Consider the following 16,295-nt stretch of genomic DNA (forward strand, 5'->3'; position numbering starts at 1 on the left):
CTCCAGCAGCAACTCCAGAAACACCCTTCCAAAACACAAAGGAAGCATCAAAGAACCTATTGACAATCCTCCTTAACCTCCTCTTCAGAAGTCTCCCAATGGGAACAGCCACCTAAAGGCAGTTTTGAGAGGAACTGTAAGAGCAGTGGGTCAACCCACTTCACAGCTTGACAGATACTTCCATTAGTTGTAGAAAGTGCCTGGGGTTACCTAGGACTAGTGGTTTCTCAAATCTCTCAGCAAAGGGTTCACAGACAATTTCCAAACTCTTTCAAACCTTTCTGCATTTCCAATGCCTAACCGGAGGATGAATGATGATGATGAAGTCAGTTCACTAACACACTCGAAGTAGCAGAGGAAGCACCTACAGGACCTTATTCTTAACTCTATTTCTGTCACACAAGCATTTTGGAGTCTCTCATTTCCAAATGTACAAGTACTTGACTTTGTTTGTATACAGTCCAAAATCTATCTGTATATGGCATTTCTCACAGCTGCGATGACAGCACCAAACCAGGCAGAGTAATACATCAGAGAAACTATTTCAGTGCAACAACTTAACTGTTTGTAAATTAAGCAAACACGGTACTGCATCTCATATGTATTACCAATTCAGTTCCCATATGCCTTTTGGGTTAGTCATACAGAATTACTATCTCAGAGCTTCATTAAATAGGAAAAGCGGTTTTGTGCTGAAACCCCTCCACTGCAAGCCAATTCAGCAAGTGCATTCCCTCCTTTCTGTGCCATCACCGCCCCTTTGTCTGCCTCTGCTGACATCTATCCATAACAAACATGGCACAAATGTAAGTCTTGCCTTGCCTAGAGCAGGTCCTTCACAAAGGTAACAGAGGAGTTGCTGTGGATTACGCAGAACAGGAAGGTGAGCTCAGTATTGATAGAGACCTTTTAAAGCTGCATTAGGAGTGAGAGTTGTTTGGTTTTTAGGGAGAAGGGATGATCCAGAGTTGAACTTGAAAGCAGAGAGGAAAGAACCTGTCCAAACATAGGAACAGGCAGTCAAGTGTGTGACCAAGTCATTGATTTGAGTACCTCGAGACATATCATGTGGCACAAAGCCCAGAATAGGTAAAGGACTATGTTAAAATGACCTCATCTGTGACAAAGTAGTTCTGTAAAAAAACATTTGTCAAAAAAAAAAAAAAAAATCACATTAACCAGAAAGCAATGTGAATGCACCTTATGACACTGTATTGGTTCTTGCTAATCACCAAGAAACTTGTAACTAGTCTGAAGAGAGGAGCATGTTAAAATAAATGTCATCACATGCAACTTATATAATTTGGCACTTGGTTCCAGGTACCAATGGAATAAAATTCTTATAACTTTTATGGTTTAAATATGACTGCTAGCAGCCAGTTTTCAAAAAGGAAGTGACAAGTTACTTCTAAGACAAAATTATTCCCAAGCTGCTTTTCAAAAAATTGCCCTTTAACAGGAAAATATACCTGTGACAAGTGGCATAAGATACAGCTGGAAATTCCCAAAGGTTGTTTATAACATGGATGCAATGCTTAAAAGTGATCATCAGTGAATAAATACCTTGGTGCCTGGGTATGCTTATTTACAGATGATCTTGAGAACGCTGGCAAACTTTCTGAAGCATTAACTGATTTCTGTAAAATGCAGCAAGATCCACTAAAGAACAGGGTGAGCTAAGAGTAAAATCAAAGAGGAAAGATGGGGAGACTGAAGAAAGACCGTAAGTGGGTTTTACATTTTTCTGCTGTTAATAAACTGCAATTGCATGTTAGTTATGCAATATATGGGTCATGGTAAAAACTTTTAATTTCAAAATTGATTCTCCAAACAATGCTTTGTATTTTTTTCCTAGTGCATGTCTATATTTTTAAAGGAGACTGTTAACAGCTTTTAAAGACTTACTTGTAACTTTAGTTCTGAGTCAGAAATGCTGTTTGTGATCTTTTTTTAAATTCAAACTGAAATTCCAAGACATTGTTCAAATCTCCTTAGTCCCATCACTTCTTCAACAGCTGCCTATTAGAAAAGTATGTTCACTCTGTAACCACATGGGAGGTTGCAAAAGAATCATAAGCAGAAGAAAAAGGAGACAAAATACTTAATTTGGGGAAGATCTTTCTCAGTTTGTAACTAATGGCACTGAAGGAAACGTGGTCTTCTAACACATTCACATGTAAGATAAAGAGTTCAATATATTCCTTTGTGTTAAATTTTCAGAAAACTCTAAAAGTAAATAAGCCTTCCAACTATTTGTTAATCATTTTGGATGAATCACAGGAGCACCCAGATGCCATCATATCAGCATAGTCTTTCATCAAATACTTACATATAAAAATGGGTCAGACTATCCACCCAGACAAATCATACTCTTCCTTGTATGTTTACTTCAACATAGTTATGTACTTATATGGAATTGTTAAACTAATCATATTTTTGCCAAACTGACTATAACATAATCCACCTACAATGACCAACTACAGAAGAAAAATTAAACAAACATTTTGCTGTTGTTAAACATTTTTTTCTGTGGATTTGAGCTTCTGAAGCCAGCAGGTCACTTGGATTATGTATACAATGTTGGTAATTGCATTCCTTAAATCTACAAAATGCCACGAAGCTCACTATTTTCCAAAATAGCTTTGCAAACAATGACAATTACAGCCCAGACATTTTCAAACACAGCAGGTTATTGGCTTAGGCAGTGATGGAAACCCTAAAAAGAAGATAAATATTTTGAAATGCACTGTAAATCAAGTTTGTGCACTGGACTAAGAATGGATTATCTGCCTCTAAACAGCAAAAGATGTTTTAGTTCGAGGGGCTTTTTCCATGCTTATTTACTAGAAATCATTTTAAATTGTGTCTTTGTGATTTATTTTTTTTATTTTCTCAAGATTTTTAGCAGTTGCATTGTAATAAATACTCTAATTAGTTATACATACTTTAGTCATTACGTTTACTGATGTCTAAGAATTTGCTGTTTCTCAATCTTTTAATAAAAAGTACATTTTTCAGATTAAAAATTGATTGGGAACAATGCTGTCAACTTCATGCTGCTCTGCAAGTATTTATAGCAGATGTATCTACAGTCTCAACTGGGCAAATTTCTACTGAGCCCTTGACTAAGAATGAGTCTGTGAGGAGGATTATTACATTGCGATGTACTATATTGTGATACTGTGGTACCAAGACAAAGGCAGCCAATTTTGCATTCTTCATTTTGGAAATGAAGTATCTGGACAAGAAAAAAAGACAGCCCAAATGGGAATTCATACAATTGACTGTCCCAGCTTTGGCTAGTATCAGTAGAGAGGATCAAAGCTTAAAATTTTATAGAAGTTGCCTTCATTGAGAAAGATAAGTCCAACTGACACTTCCGAAAATGTGTAGTGAGCATTCCATTCTTAATCAGAATGGGATATTTATCCCACTATTCCTTGTAATTTTATAACACCTGAATTTCCATTTTCTACTAAAAGACTACTACAATTATATAAATTTGGCTCTTGAGTTTCCTACCTTTGCTCTTACCCTCAAAAAACTAATTTCCTAGCTTGCCTCAGCATATGGAGGTGGAAAAATGTGAAACAAGAAAGTTAAAAAAAAGCTAATAAGACAATAGTAACTCAGAAGTTTGGGTTTGGCTTGGTGGGGTCTTATTCCCAAAAACAGTTTCATGACTTTTTTCAAATACTGGCTCAAGATTTTTGAGCAGTAGGGCTGACTGTTCAGCTGTGCATCCTTTTCCAAACTTCCATAGACAAAGTCCAGGTAAGCACAGACCACTAAAAGCAGCCTCCAAGAACAGCATGAACTTGATCAAAATAAAGATAAACATATCCTATTGAATGACACACATAGTATAATAAGGAAAACACAAGCAAAACCAAACTGACATTTTACACATAACCACAGCACTCCATTGCACAACCCTGGACACCCTACGCAAGGTGACTGCTTTTGTAATCAAGTTGCTCAAGCCGCAGAGGAATGATCAAAATTTCAGTACAAAGTTTACCAAAACACGTTACTGCTCTCTTACTCTTATTTTTAAAGGAGATTCAAGGTTTATTGTTTTGAAGGCTTTCAGTCTCAGACTGTTAACAAGCAACATACCTCTTGGCAGCTCTTCACTATCCTGATGACCAGCTGAGAGTCAACACACGCTGTAAGCGTTTGTTCATCAGCTCAGCAGAATTACACGGGACTCAGTGAGCATCTGGCATTCACGAATGCTGCTGTCTTTGCAGCAGGCAGATTTATGGACATAATTTTTGCAACTGCTACTTTTCGTGATCATTTGCAGTTCACTCATCTGCTAAATACAGCATAGCCAATTAAAACAGGCTGTCCAAAGAGGTATAGAGTTCAGCTCATTGCTGCAAGTCACTGACAGAGTCACTGCTTCCTTCTTTTAATAGTATGTATAGCATTTCAGTTCACTGAAGGGATGAAACTGACCAAGGGTGTCTCTGTCTCCACAGTCCCTGCATGTGCCCTCCACTCTCCATCCTGAGGACTGAGCTCCTGCAAGTCCCCTCTCTGAGCTCAAGGCTTTTCTACAAGTTTCTCACACACTCCATCTACCCACAGGAGTCATCTCCTCTCCGCTGTACGGGTGCCTCTGGTTGGGACCTGTGGTCTCCACCAATTCATCCAACCCTTGACTCAGGATCCCCTTGCTGCCTGAGGTTTCCTTGGCCCCTCACACCCTCCCAGCTCCCCTACTCCATTTCATGGCTCATCTTCCTCCCCAGCCTCTCTGCAGTTCTCCCAGCCCCACCGTGTCCCTCCGTCGCTGAGCGGCCCCACTGATGTGCTTGCCCAGAGCCACGGCCCCACCATTGCTCCCCCGGCCCCACCCTCAACCTTCCACTTCAGCTCGAGCCCTCCTACTCACATGTGGGGACTTCTCCCTTTGGAGTTGCGTGGCAGCATCCCCTTCACTTCTCCAGGCAAGGCGGCAGCTGCTGTGACCTAGAGGCCAAGCAGTAGTTGCTGCTCAGCCCAGGCAGCCGGCAAGGCCTATGGGCGCTCCTTACCCAGGGCGCTCCCCAGACCTGGGGCTTGCTGGTGTGAAGCCGACCCATGCCCAGCAATCAGCCTCCCCCTCAGTGGTGCCAGCTGTCGATGGAGGAGAACCATCTCAGCTTGGAGCTCAGCAGCTCTCTGCACCACACACAAGTGACCAGGGCAACCCCCAGCCCCAGCCAGGACCCATGACAGGCTTGTGCACACCAGCACCCTGTCCTGGCTGTGGCTCTGAGCTGCCACAGGCCACAGCTGGGCTCCCAAAACGTGCTGAGGGACACCTGGAACCATAGGCAGGAAGGGTAAGAGGAAGCTGCTGGCCAAATTTGAAAGATGCCGTGGAAAGAGCATGTTTCTTGAGTGCAGTTGTGGTGGGTTGACCCTGGCTGGAGGCCAGGTGCCCACCAGAGCTGCTCTCTCACTCCCCTCATTCACTAGACAGGGGAGAAAAGGCATAATGAAACGCTTGTGGGTCGAGATAAGGACAGGGACAGATCACTCATTAATTGTTGTCACAAGCAAAACAGACTGAACTTAGAGAGGGAATTCATCTCATTTATGACTAGGCAAAACAGAGTAGAGGAATGAGAAATGAAATCAACTCTTAAAACACCTCCCCCCACCCCTCCCATCTTCCTGGGCTCGACTTCACTCCCGGCTTCAACCTTCCCCCCCCCCCCCCCAGTGGCACAGGGGGACGGGGAATGGGGGTTACGGTCAGTTCAGCACACGGTGTTTGCCGCTTCTTCATCCTCAGGGGGAGGACTCCTCTCATCGTTCCCCTGCTCCAGCATGCAGTCCCTCTCCCATGGGTGCAGACCTTCAGGAACACACTGCTCCAGCGTGGGTCCCCCACGAGGTCACAAGTCCTGCCAGCAAACCTGCCCTGGCATGGGCTCCCCTCTTCACGGGTCCACCAGTCCGGCCTGGAACTTGCTCCAGCGTGGGCTTCCCACGGGCCGCAGCCTCCTTCAGGTGCCTCCACCTGCTCCGGTGTGGGGTCCTCCACAGGCTGCAGGTGGAATCTCTACACCCCCTCATCCTTCCTCCATGGGCTGCAGGGGGACAGCCTGCTTCACCATGGTCTTCACCACGGGCTGCAGGGGGATCTCTGCTCCGGCGCCTGGAGCACCTCCTCCCCCTCCTTCTTCACTGACCTTGGTGTCTGCAGAGTTTCTTACATCTTCTCACTCCTCTCTCTGGCTGCAAAAGCTCTCTCTCTCTCTAACTGTTTTTCTTCTTCTTAAATATGTTATCACATTGGCTTGGCCTTGGCCAGCAGCGGGCCCATCTTAGAGCCGGCTGGCATTGGCTCTATCAGACACAGGGTAAGCTTCTAGCAGCTTCTCACAGAAGCCACCCCTGTAGCCCCCCCGCTACCAAAACCTTGCCACACAAACCCAACACAGCAGTCTGTACCTGGCATGTGTGCTAAGTGATGGGAAGGCCACGTCCTGTGGACACCGATGGATGCAGTGCTGTCCATGGCGCCACAGGCAGAGGCACCTGCAATGTCTGACACCACATTCACCCATTTTACTGAGCATCTGCCCACAGCCCACGAGTGCCAAGGAGCAGCCAGCAAGTCTGTGGTGCCAGAAATGTGTTTTGCTGATACTGGGAGAAAAGGGGCCACATGGTAGAGTTTTCCATCTAGAGGCGAAAGGGAGTGCAGGTACCCATCCAGAGCCATGAAACCAAGGCCCCAAACCCATAGTTCTCTGTAGTTTTTATTTCATTAAAATTTGTGATCATCATGACTGCAAGAAGTGGCAGAAAACAGCATAGCAACTTCACAAACGTGGGGCGCAGGGTATACTTTACAGGAGGATGTTTGTCTTAACACTTGAGACCTTTCTTAGGCTGATTAGGATAAGAAAGTTAAAATAAATCCAAGTTAATAGAATTCAGGCCAATCCTCCTTTAGCTTTACAAACATTTAACCAAGGATTGCAGTGAGCAATCAAAGCTGAGCCAACTTCTTAAACCTTGCTGAAAATCCCAAGATGGAATATTCTGCCCTTGTATTTTCCCTTTACAGCTGGTGCAAAATGCAACTTAAATTCTTTTCCCCTTTTATTTAAATAGGCTGTTTTGTGCTCTATTTGACAAGGACCCTGAGCAAGATATAGTTAATTGATACCTGTAATTAAAGCTGTCATACCTCCCCTCCTCCCTAGAAACTCAGTTACCAGCCCTATCCACAAAATGCTTATGAAGGATAATACATCTGCAGTCTAATGTTATCTGCTAATTGACAGGATGGTTTCAACAATGTAACCTTATCTTAGGTAAATAAACTTCTAAGGCAACTTTGAGCCAGGAAGGCGAAATGAGATGCTTGAGATTCCTTTTTGCTGCACAAGGTCTTGTTTTCATGGTGCATTTCAGTAGCAAAGGCTAAACGTGAAAGAGAATCTGACAGACTGAAAGAGAAGCTCAGTTCCCTCTGTTCATATTCGCTCCTAACTCAGTGGTTTTCGTAATAGGAAAAAGCATCTTGAGGGTGTCTTTAATTATTGTAGTAGAAAAAAATGTGAAAAGTTATCTTTATCTGGTATCTTATTTGAAAATAAGTATTTTAATGCATCTCTAGCAGTTGTTTCTTTAAATTCTTAGATTTTATATTCATTTTTACGCTTCAATAAACAATTCACAAAACCAGCTTAAAATTAGCATTTTTAACATACAACAGGGTTGTTACAGATGTGAAAACTCTTCATTACATTCACATTAATATATCACATAAAAGACAGCAGTACTGTACACGAAATATGAGATCCACAGATGCCTGAAAACAGTGAGAAAGAGGAGAAGCAGTCACCAGGGGGGAGAAGATGATGGAAGGAAGAGAAGTCCTGCCCCAGTGTGTGGATTCAGAGGAACAGAAGAGACTGTCCTGGAAATGAACTGCACACTTTTCACACACACATTGTTGCACGTGCATGAGGCCCTGACCCTGTTTCTGACCAGTATTCAAAGATGTTAGAAGGCAGTGACCCTATTAAGTGCACTGCACTTCCGAAAAATTATTTGCTTTATAAAGCATAGCTTACCTCAGAACAAATGTGGCAGTAACAACTGGAAGTATACTCTCAACTTAAGTTTGTCTCCTGAAATTCCAGTTAACTCAAGGGTCCGTGTCTTTCTGTAAAGATATACCTGGAAGACGTTCCCACACGTGCAGAACTTAACCTCAGCTTATCTGCACACAAAGTGTTACTCAGTACCAATCTGCTTCCAAGGGGAGGGAGATCGTGAATCCTGCACAGAAGACTGATCTTCATTGCAAAAGGTAAATCGTATTATGAGATGGGTTTTCAAACAATACGAGTGATAATTTTGTTATGTTATAAACATTGCAAGAGTGTGTACAGTTATAAAGACTTTGATGTCAAGGGGGAGGGTGGGGAGAAGAGCAAATAAATACACTGATTTTGATGTGCTTAGCATTGAAGAAATCCAATTTCCAAAAGCCATGGCTTATCCCTTATCAGCCAGGCCAAATCTGATCCCTCTGGGTGGTCATAGCAACTGAAGCCTGGAGCATTCTCTGGCTGGGCCTTCACTTCCAGCTTCCAAAACTCTTCCTTTTCTATCTCAAGCTGTGATCCGATGAATTCATTCCAAACAGGATTACTAAAGAAGTGAGATTATTTATCTAGCAATCTTGCTAGGTGTTCTCCAAAGATGCCTGTTTATAGAAATGACATCTTCCCACTCTTAATGAAGAAATACATACTTATGTCCTTTCCAGGTAAGATTTCAGTAATTTTCTGACTGGCAGCTATACAACCTCTGAACATAAACTGTGTGTCCTGTAGCCTGTCCAGCTCAATGAAAATGTCAGTCCTGTGCAGAAATAGAAGAAAATAAATGACACGTGGTGCTTAGGTAATATGCCAGTATAAGGGACACAGCACCCTTAAATGCATGCCATACCATGTTCTGAGTGGCTCAGTATCCTAAACTGGACATGAATTCCCCCTTTAGCTGGGTCAAATATACTTGGGAAACTACCAAGTCACTAGTGCTGTAGTGAACCTTGTTCTGTGGTTGACTGAGCCCTTATAAATCTGTTTGGGATTCCATCCTGATTACTGCATGCAAATGCTCTTACACCATTCTGTCTAGTACAAAGATTGGAGGGACCACACAGAAGCAATGATACATCCCTTCCACCTAATTGTTTGTGGTGAAGGGAAGACAGCCAGACAGGGTGTCACTTCTTGCAGAATGACAGCCTCAGCTTAGTAATGGCCTTAAGACTCTTAAGATTGATGACTGACTGACTCCAGATGAGGCTCACAGGACTCATCCAAAGTCTATTGCCGTAAACCGCCACAGAAGAGGCCTGGATCTTAGTTCCTAGTAATAAAGAATAATAAAATAGTCAGCAATATAACCAAGGCCTGTTCAACATTCTACAGAGGATATTTAAAAGTCCTTCTTGTAGATCAGATAGCTTCAGAGAGACCAGGTAGTTTACTCATGAAGGAATGGTTGTGGGGTATAGCAAAGAAAATCAGAGAAAGGAAAAGCAAGTATCTCAGGTGAAAATGGTGTCTATTTCCTCAAGAACTACACTGAAAAAGTGGAACAGAGAATTACAATAGCTGGGCTGGCTCCAGAAGGAAGTTCAGGTACGGGAAAAGTGCATTTTAAGAAGACTGAAGGGAATTTTTTGTGCCAGGAATTCTATAGTCAGCATGGGTGATGTTAGCTTGAAGGTAGAAGAGGGAGGAAAAGAGAGGGAAACGTAACAGCATCTGTTTCAGTGTACCCAGTTTGTCGTTATAATCCAAAACACAAATACTCCGGGGGGGGGGGGGTGAAGAATACTCAAAACCAAACAATAGTGGGAAACCTATCAGGCAATAACTTGTAGTGTAAATGTATGGGACGAAAGTCAACAGACTTTTGGAAAGACAGAGAAAACTGTTATTAGATTGTGTTATTTAGTAAGACCACTCCATCGGTAACTTCTGATCTGTAGGGCAGTAAAACTTGTGATAGAGCACAGGTTGAAATACCCGTACCTTTAAAACAGGCAATTGTTTTTTGAATCCTCATTTGTAAATAGAATAAAAAAGAATAACCAAAATTAGTAAACCTTAAGTATCAGTAAATGTTTAAGGTTCTCTGTACCTTCTTTAACATCTTACTCATAATAGTAGAATTGTTATTTTCATTAAACCAGAAACTAGATTTTAACTGAGAAACAAGAAACATTTCATAGGACTTGATCAGAGATTTCCATACAAGATGTTTTTACTGCACGAGGTAAGAAAAGAAGCATCTCTCAGGAACAGTGACCTAAGCACCAAGTCTTCTGAAATTACTTTCTTCTTTATATTTAAAAACATCATGGCTTCAGATAAACTTCAGATAAAACCTTAAAAGCTCAATGCAAGAAGGACATTTTATTGTTACTGGTATTATTGACTGATTGTTAATGAAATCATTCCAAGAAGTACAGGACATTTTTGCTGCCATTAATTTCATTCTTGATCTACATTATTGTTTAGGCTAAAATATTATCTAATAATGTACATGATCATGTTCTTGACTTTTCCTTTTCCTTACTGTTTTGCTTATATATGACAAACACCGCTGCTGCCAAGGACAGGATTCTAGCATAACATATAGATGTTACTTGAAAGAAAACATCTTAAATATATTTTGATGCATCTGGCAAAGCAAACCTTAAGCATACAGAATTCTAGTAAGTCAGGGAATAGACAACTGTACCATGGGTATCATTCTTAAAAGCTGCAGTTTTATTTTACTAAATTATCTATGTTAAAAACAAATCTGTGCCTGGTGTGGAATTTCACTGCATCAAGTGTTACAATAATTTTGTTTTCATTACAAGCAGGAGAATGCATGTAGAACAAGTGTTAAGAATCATGACAATAAATTAGAATATAATTTACAAAAGCAAAAATAATAATAATAAAGAAACAGTGTACCACATTAATAATGAGTATAAAATAATAAGCAACTAATCACAATAATACAAAGGTAATTTCAGTCTGTATTATTAAGAATATCTATGTGACATTCACTCCATTACAAAGTTCCTAATGAAATGGACTATTTTTGGGTGTATACACCTTGAGGGGTTAATCTCTAGATTTTTCTTTCTGTTTCGATCTTCTTCAGCTGATAGTATTGCTCAGTGGAAGTACTGGCACCAGATTGATTTCTGCATCTTGTATTCCACTATTTGATTCTAGGCCTGTCATATTTATAGCCTATACAAATAGTCCTTTTGCCACTATTTAGGAATATAACACTATTTAGCTTAGATTATAGATGGCTACAGTGTAGCAGCAGCAATGAACTGTGCTGTGGAAACCAATTCTTTTTCTTTGAATTAGGTTTCATTTTTCGGTCTTAGTCTCAAGCGTTGCTTAGTTTGTAAATCCACATACATTCTGTGTTTTGTTCCCTTTAACAATGCAATTCAACGTTGCTCCAGGGAGTTCTTTAAATTCCAACCTCAGTGCTGTTATGCTGCAGAGTAAACATCTGACTCCCTAGTGTTCTAGCACCAGTAAGAGAGCAAAATGTGTCTTTGGAAATACTCCTTACAATTTTAATGTCCTAACTGAGGTAAAAAAAAAGAAAAGGGGTCTTCTGAATACATGGAACCCCCTTTTTTTGTTAGCTGAAAAGACACATTAGCTGATCAACAAAATCATGCCCTGGAGAAAACTGGACCCTGATACAAAGAGGCCTCTTAGGGAATGCCATAGCAAACCCCTTCCCTTTCATCATATTTTGACCTAGCCAGGGCATGCTAGCACCAAGGTGTTTTGTCAAAAGGATACAGAAAGTTGATTCACTTAACAGAGAAGGACTACATACTGCCCTTAATCCCTATGTGCAACTCCCAAAGATTGGGGTTTTTTTTTATCTACTGGTGTCAGTTTTAACAGTTGTTTACATGGTGATGAGAGCAGCAGATAAGCATATGTGAATACATGCAAGCCAAGTGAAAATGAATTCCACTGGTCACAGGCGTACGGAAGTGGAAATACTGGCAAGAGGTAGCAGATAACAGGAATCTTATGGTCATGAATATGTGGGCTACACAAAACCCCATGGATAGATTGTCAATATGTTGGGGGGATTTCATAGTATGAGTTCTGTTAACAATATCTATTGTTCCATGTTAATTCACATTAGTAAATAGTGTGCAATGTATTTGGCTTGTTATTGGCAAAATACACTGGTACACTTCAATCTCATGATATTTTGAAATTATTTTTCACTGAAAAGAGTAATTTTTAAAAAAGTGCTATTTGAGTCAGAATTTGTAACATGTTATTGTTCACATAGTTTTAATTGCACTACAACAAAGGAGGCATAGATGGACACAAAAGCACATTCATCAAGTACCTGCTGCAAAATGCGAGTGTTCAAGTACAATATATTAACATAAACAAGTACCTACTTTCGTTATCTCCTTGTTGAGTCTGTTACTGAAAAGTGAAGGGGAAAAGGAGCACGACAATTAACTTCTTTATAGTAGATTCTTGAATGTGACTTGCCTAAGTAGTTTGATTTCACATTTTCAAATGCCAAGTATTTGGTGAATATTAAAAATATGGTAATATGAAATAAGTAGAATATGTCAGCAGAATAGTTAAGGCATCTACCTATGAATCCAGAGGCATGAGTTTGTTCCAGTATCATGCTGAAAGCTGCCCCTAGCTTTAAATATGGTACAGCTTTAAATATGTACCTTGCAATTTGGGCGAAGGTGGCCAGACTTCATGATAGCCACCCCTCTTCCAGTGTGCCTTACTTCTGATAGTCCAACAAGCCTCTTGGCTCAAGCACACTTTTGACTTCTCATTTGAACAGAACCTATATATCTCCACAAGTTGTTTATTCTTTGGTTGTAATCCTTGCCCACTCAGATGTGGTCTCCTGAACTGCACATTCACATATTCTTTCTCATCAACAAACACCCTTCTGCTATGGTATCAAAGAAGGGAACATCTGGAATCCATTTTAACTTTCAGCTTTGCAAAGGATTGTTGCTATTACACAGTAGGCTTATCTTTTGCACTGGAATTCCTTAGTTTTGGAGAATCAAAAGTAACATGTAAACCAGATGTAGACGCCCACAAAGTTGTTTCTTCTTTGTGGCTGGTGTTGTAAACAAAAGTGAGCTGGAGTCAAAGTGTAAGATCTAAGCAACCTGTACGGTAGTAGTGAAGGAGCTGGCAATATGGTCTTCACCACTGTTGGAGTCTGCCTCCTCCATGATACTGAAATATGTTCCCTTTCAGTGGAAATCTCAGATTCACTTGTACAATGGTAAGATGGCTATAAACCTGCAACGCAGATTTCATTTCGTTTCATAGCACACTTGTATTTCATGCACCACTGCAATAACTGTTGCACCTCTTAAAACTAAGTCCCTCATGGTTGTTCTGTTTAGTATAGCTTTATATATGGCTCACAGCAGTGTTCAGGAAATATGGATTACTCCGAAGGGAATTAGGTGGAATGAAGGAAAAATACATTTTTTAAATTTCTGCTCCTTAAATAACATTTCCAAGATCATTTTATAATTTAAATTGTGGTGCTGTGTTGTGAGATAAAATAGTTAACATTTTTAAGCTATGATTTAACATTTTTTTTGATTCTTCTTTGCTTCCATAGTAGACCAAGTCATAACAGCTACATTTTAAACAGTTTTAAATACAAATGGATTCAGTGTCATTGCTAAGTCCATAATAAAAATTATTTTAATGGTCCAAGGAGGTAAACAGACTATTGGATTTAGTCAAAAGAACACAAATGTTCCACAGTAAGCTATTCTATATGTGTTGTGTGGATTTTTCCAATTTGGCATGCCCTCCTTATACTGTGTCCAGCACTTTGGATTAATAAATCCCACTTCACAGAAGTTAAAATAATATTGAAATCCTGTCAGCTGGGGCTGACCAGTGGTTACGTTTTCCACAGGGTAATGCGTTTGCAAGGACGTCAATCTCATTCCGCTGTGTGGCTCTCCTCAATGGACACTCTTCCACAATGATAACAACAGGGCACATTCTTGTGCTTTCTGTGGGTCAGTGTCCTTGGCAGGTCTTGCAGCACATCTGTCTGAAGTATGCTCGACTGCAGAACTTGAACTTCAGCACCAGTGGGCAATAAGCCACTTTGTTCACATCTTTGCACTCTAATAATTAAGAGCATTAAAAAGAAAAAAAAAAAAAAGAAATAAAAATTAAAGTACAAAGAAAATTTGACATTTAACGTGCTGCTTCTCTATCCACCCATCCACTTCGCCCTCTTTGTAACTACTCTTTCCAGTCCAGCCTAGTGTACACAACATATTTTAAAAAGCCATAAAAATGTTTGCAGGGTTTCTCTCCCAGCCATTTAGAAGTGTGCCCGCTTTGTCTTGGAAGAATTATCATTTATTGGGATAAACGATCACTTTAGACAGCTAGGAAATGTGAGTCATCTTTCTTACAATACTTTTATAGCTTCTTTCTCAGGAGTTATTTTATCCATTCATGAGAGGTTATCCAAAATCTAACATGATTCGCACTATTTGGTACCATGCCTCTGCATTTGTAAGAATCCTTGAAATAGAATGTGTGTTGCAGCTAACAGGGATGGAGAAAATGACAAGCGTTATAAATAAAGGCACCAACAGCGTGAGTTCAGTGACTGGACTGAACGGTGGATTGTACTTTAGGCTTCATTCCACGCATCCACAATTTCTGTTTTGCAGGAGGAAAAGCCATTTTTATGCCTGTACTAGACATGTAAGAGATTTTTTTCATAGTTGTGTTTTCCCTATATGCTTGGCTTACTGCCTCAGCAGCCCTTGTCATCCTGGCAGGTCACTCTCCCAGGAAGGGAAAACAAGAGCTCAACCACACGGAGGAAGGATTCCTTCTTTTCCAACCCACACAGGTTGTATCTAAAGTGACTTGTAGGGGTACATTACAGGAGCACTGCTGGAATATGCTGTGGTTCTCCTCTGACTCAGTTTCCTTTCTGTAGAAAGAAGGTGGGAATAGGGAAATAAATCATTTGGTCCATGCCCAGTTCTTACGCTGATATAGGTGGAGATACAGCTGTATCTGAGAGCTCACAGGTACACTCAGGTTCTACAGCTCAGATGTTGCTGCTGCAGATTTCCTTTGCACTGGAGTGAATATTTTGATAGATGCCTGATAGGGGATTTTTAGTTAAAAGCATTTGCACAGTTCCTTCCAGACTAATATTACAATAGGACTTTGGCAAGGAGCTTTGCTTCACATGTAGGAAGATGGAAGAGATGTATATAGAGAAAAAATAAACCCCATGAGTTTGAATTACAAAAATTAAGTGATGGAAAGAATGAAATTAGATTAATTTCCCAGAAAATTATTTGTCTCAAAAGAATGGTGTTTTTACTCTTTTAAGGTTGCATTTTACACTGGCTTCCTCCTACAACCTTTCTCACATTACAACAGCTGTAAAGAAAATGTGAATAAAAAGGAGATGAACTAGCAGTACTTTGACCAGTATCATATTTTCTATTGATTTGATATCTAGAAGTGAAGACTGGAGGCCAGGATGCTGTTGCTCCAAGGCCTGACAGAACAATAGTCCTTGATCCTGAGATGCCTGTAAGCCAAATATGAAAAAGACAACAGACACACCAAACAGGTAAGAAAAGAAAAAAAGTGGTAGTGAAACAAACACAACCGGCATCTACAATCATTCAGCTACTCCTATTCGTCTTCCATCTACATACAATCTCCTAGTACATTATTTTTGCTCTGGAACAGTGTGTTCATGCTGCAAGCATACTGTAGTAGCAAGTTAAGTGCAGATGAGAATTTTTAGTATTTGAACGGTGGAAAGCATTAGTGAGGCTGAACTTCAGGATTTGTACTGAACGGTATTTCTGATAATGGCAATATGCATGCTTTTAGCTATGTAAGTGGAGGCCATGAAATGATTTAAACTTTAATTTCATTAATAGAGATGCAGTGCTTTCATCATAATTTTTTTACCCCAACCACCCAATGTTTTATGTACTATTTTTCTAATTTTTTAATTCTCAATTTGGAATCAGAGTTGGATGCTAGGAGAAAAGACTTTGGGGGTAGTTGGCTGAAACAGACATATTTTTCCATCAGCAACCTCACATGGTCACTGTGTTTCACTCAGTTTCAAAAATTCTTCCCAAAAGAGGTCAAGTATCTTTCAGAAATATTTTAGGTCCTTGTGTT

The 16,295-nt window shown here is 40.4% G+C and overlaps 1 protein-coding gene across 3 annotated transcripts in view; it reads right to left on the reverse strand.

Annotated features, from left to right (window-relative positions):
• Positions 1-10,319: 10,319 nt before the first annotated feature.
• The window catches only part of ADAMTS6 (ADAM metallopeptidase with thrombospondin type 1 motif 6), a 156,781-nt gene continuing 150,805 nt past the window's right edge, over positions 10,320-16,295 (reverse strand). For all 3 annotated transcript variants that reach the window (XM_054810072.1, XM_054810074.1, XM_054810071.1), the window contains one exon: positions 10,320-14,239. In XM_054810072.1, coding sequence (XP_054666047.1) covers positions 14,130-14,239 — 110 coding nt within the window. In that variant the 3' untranslated portion in view covers positions 10,320-14,129. The remainder of the gene's footprint in view (positions 14,240-16,295) is intronic.

Source organism: Grus americana, chromosome Z (assembly GCF_028858705.1).
Source record: "Grus americana isolate bGruAme1 chromosome Z, bGruAme1.mat, whole genome shotgun sequence".
Lineage (NCBI taxonomy): Eukaryota > Metazoa > Chordata > Aves > Gruiformes > Gruidae > Grus > Grus americana.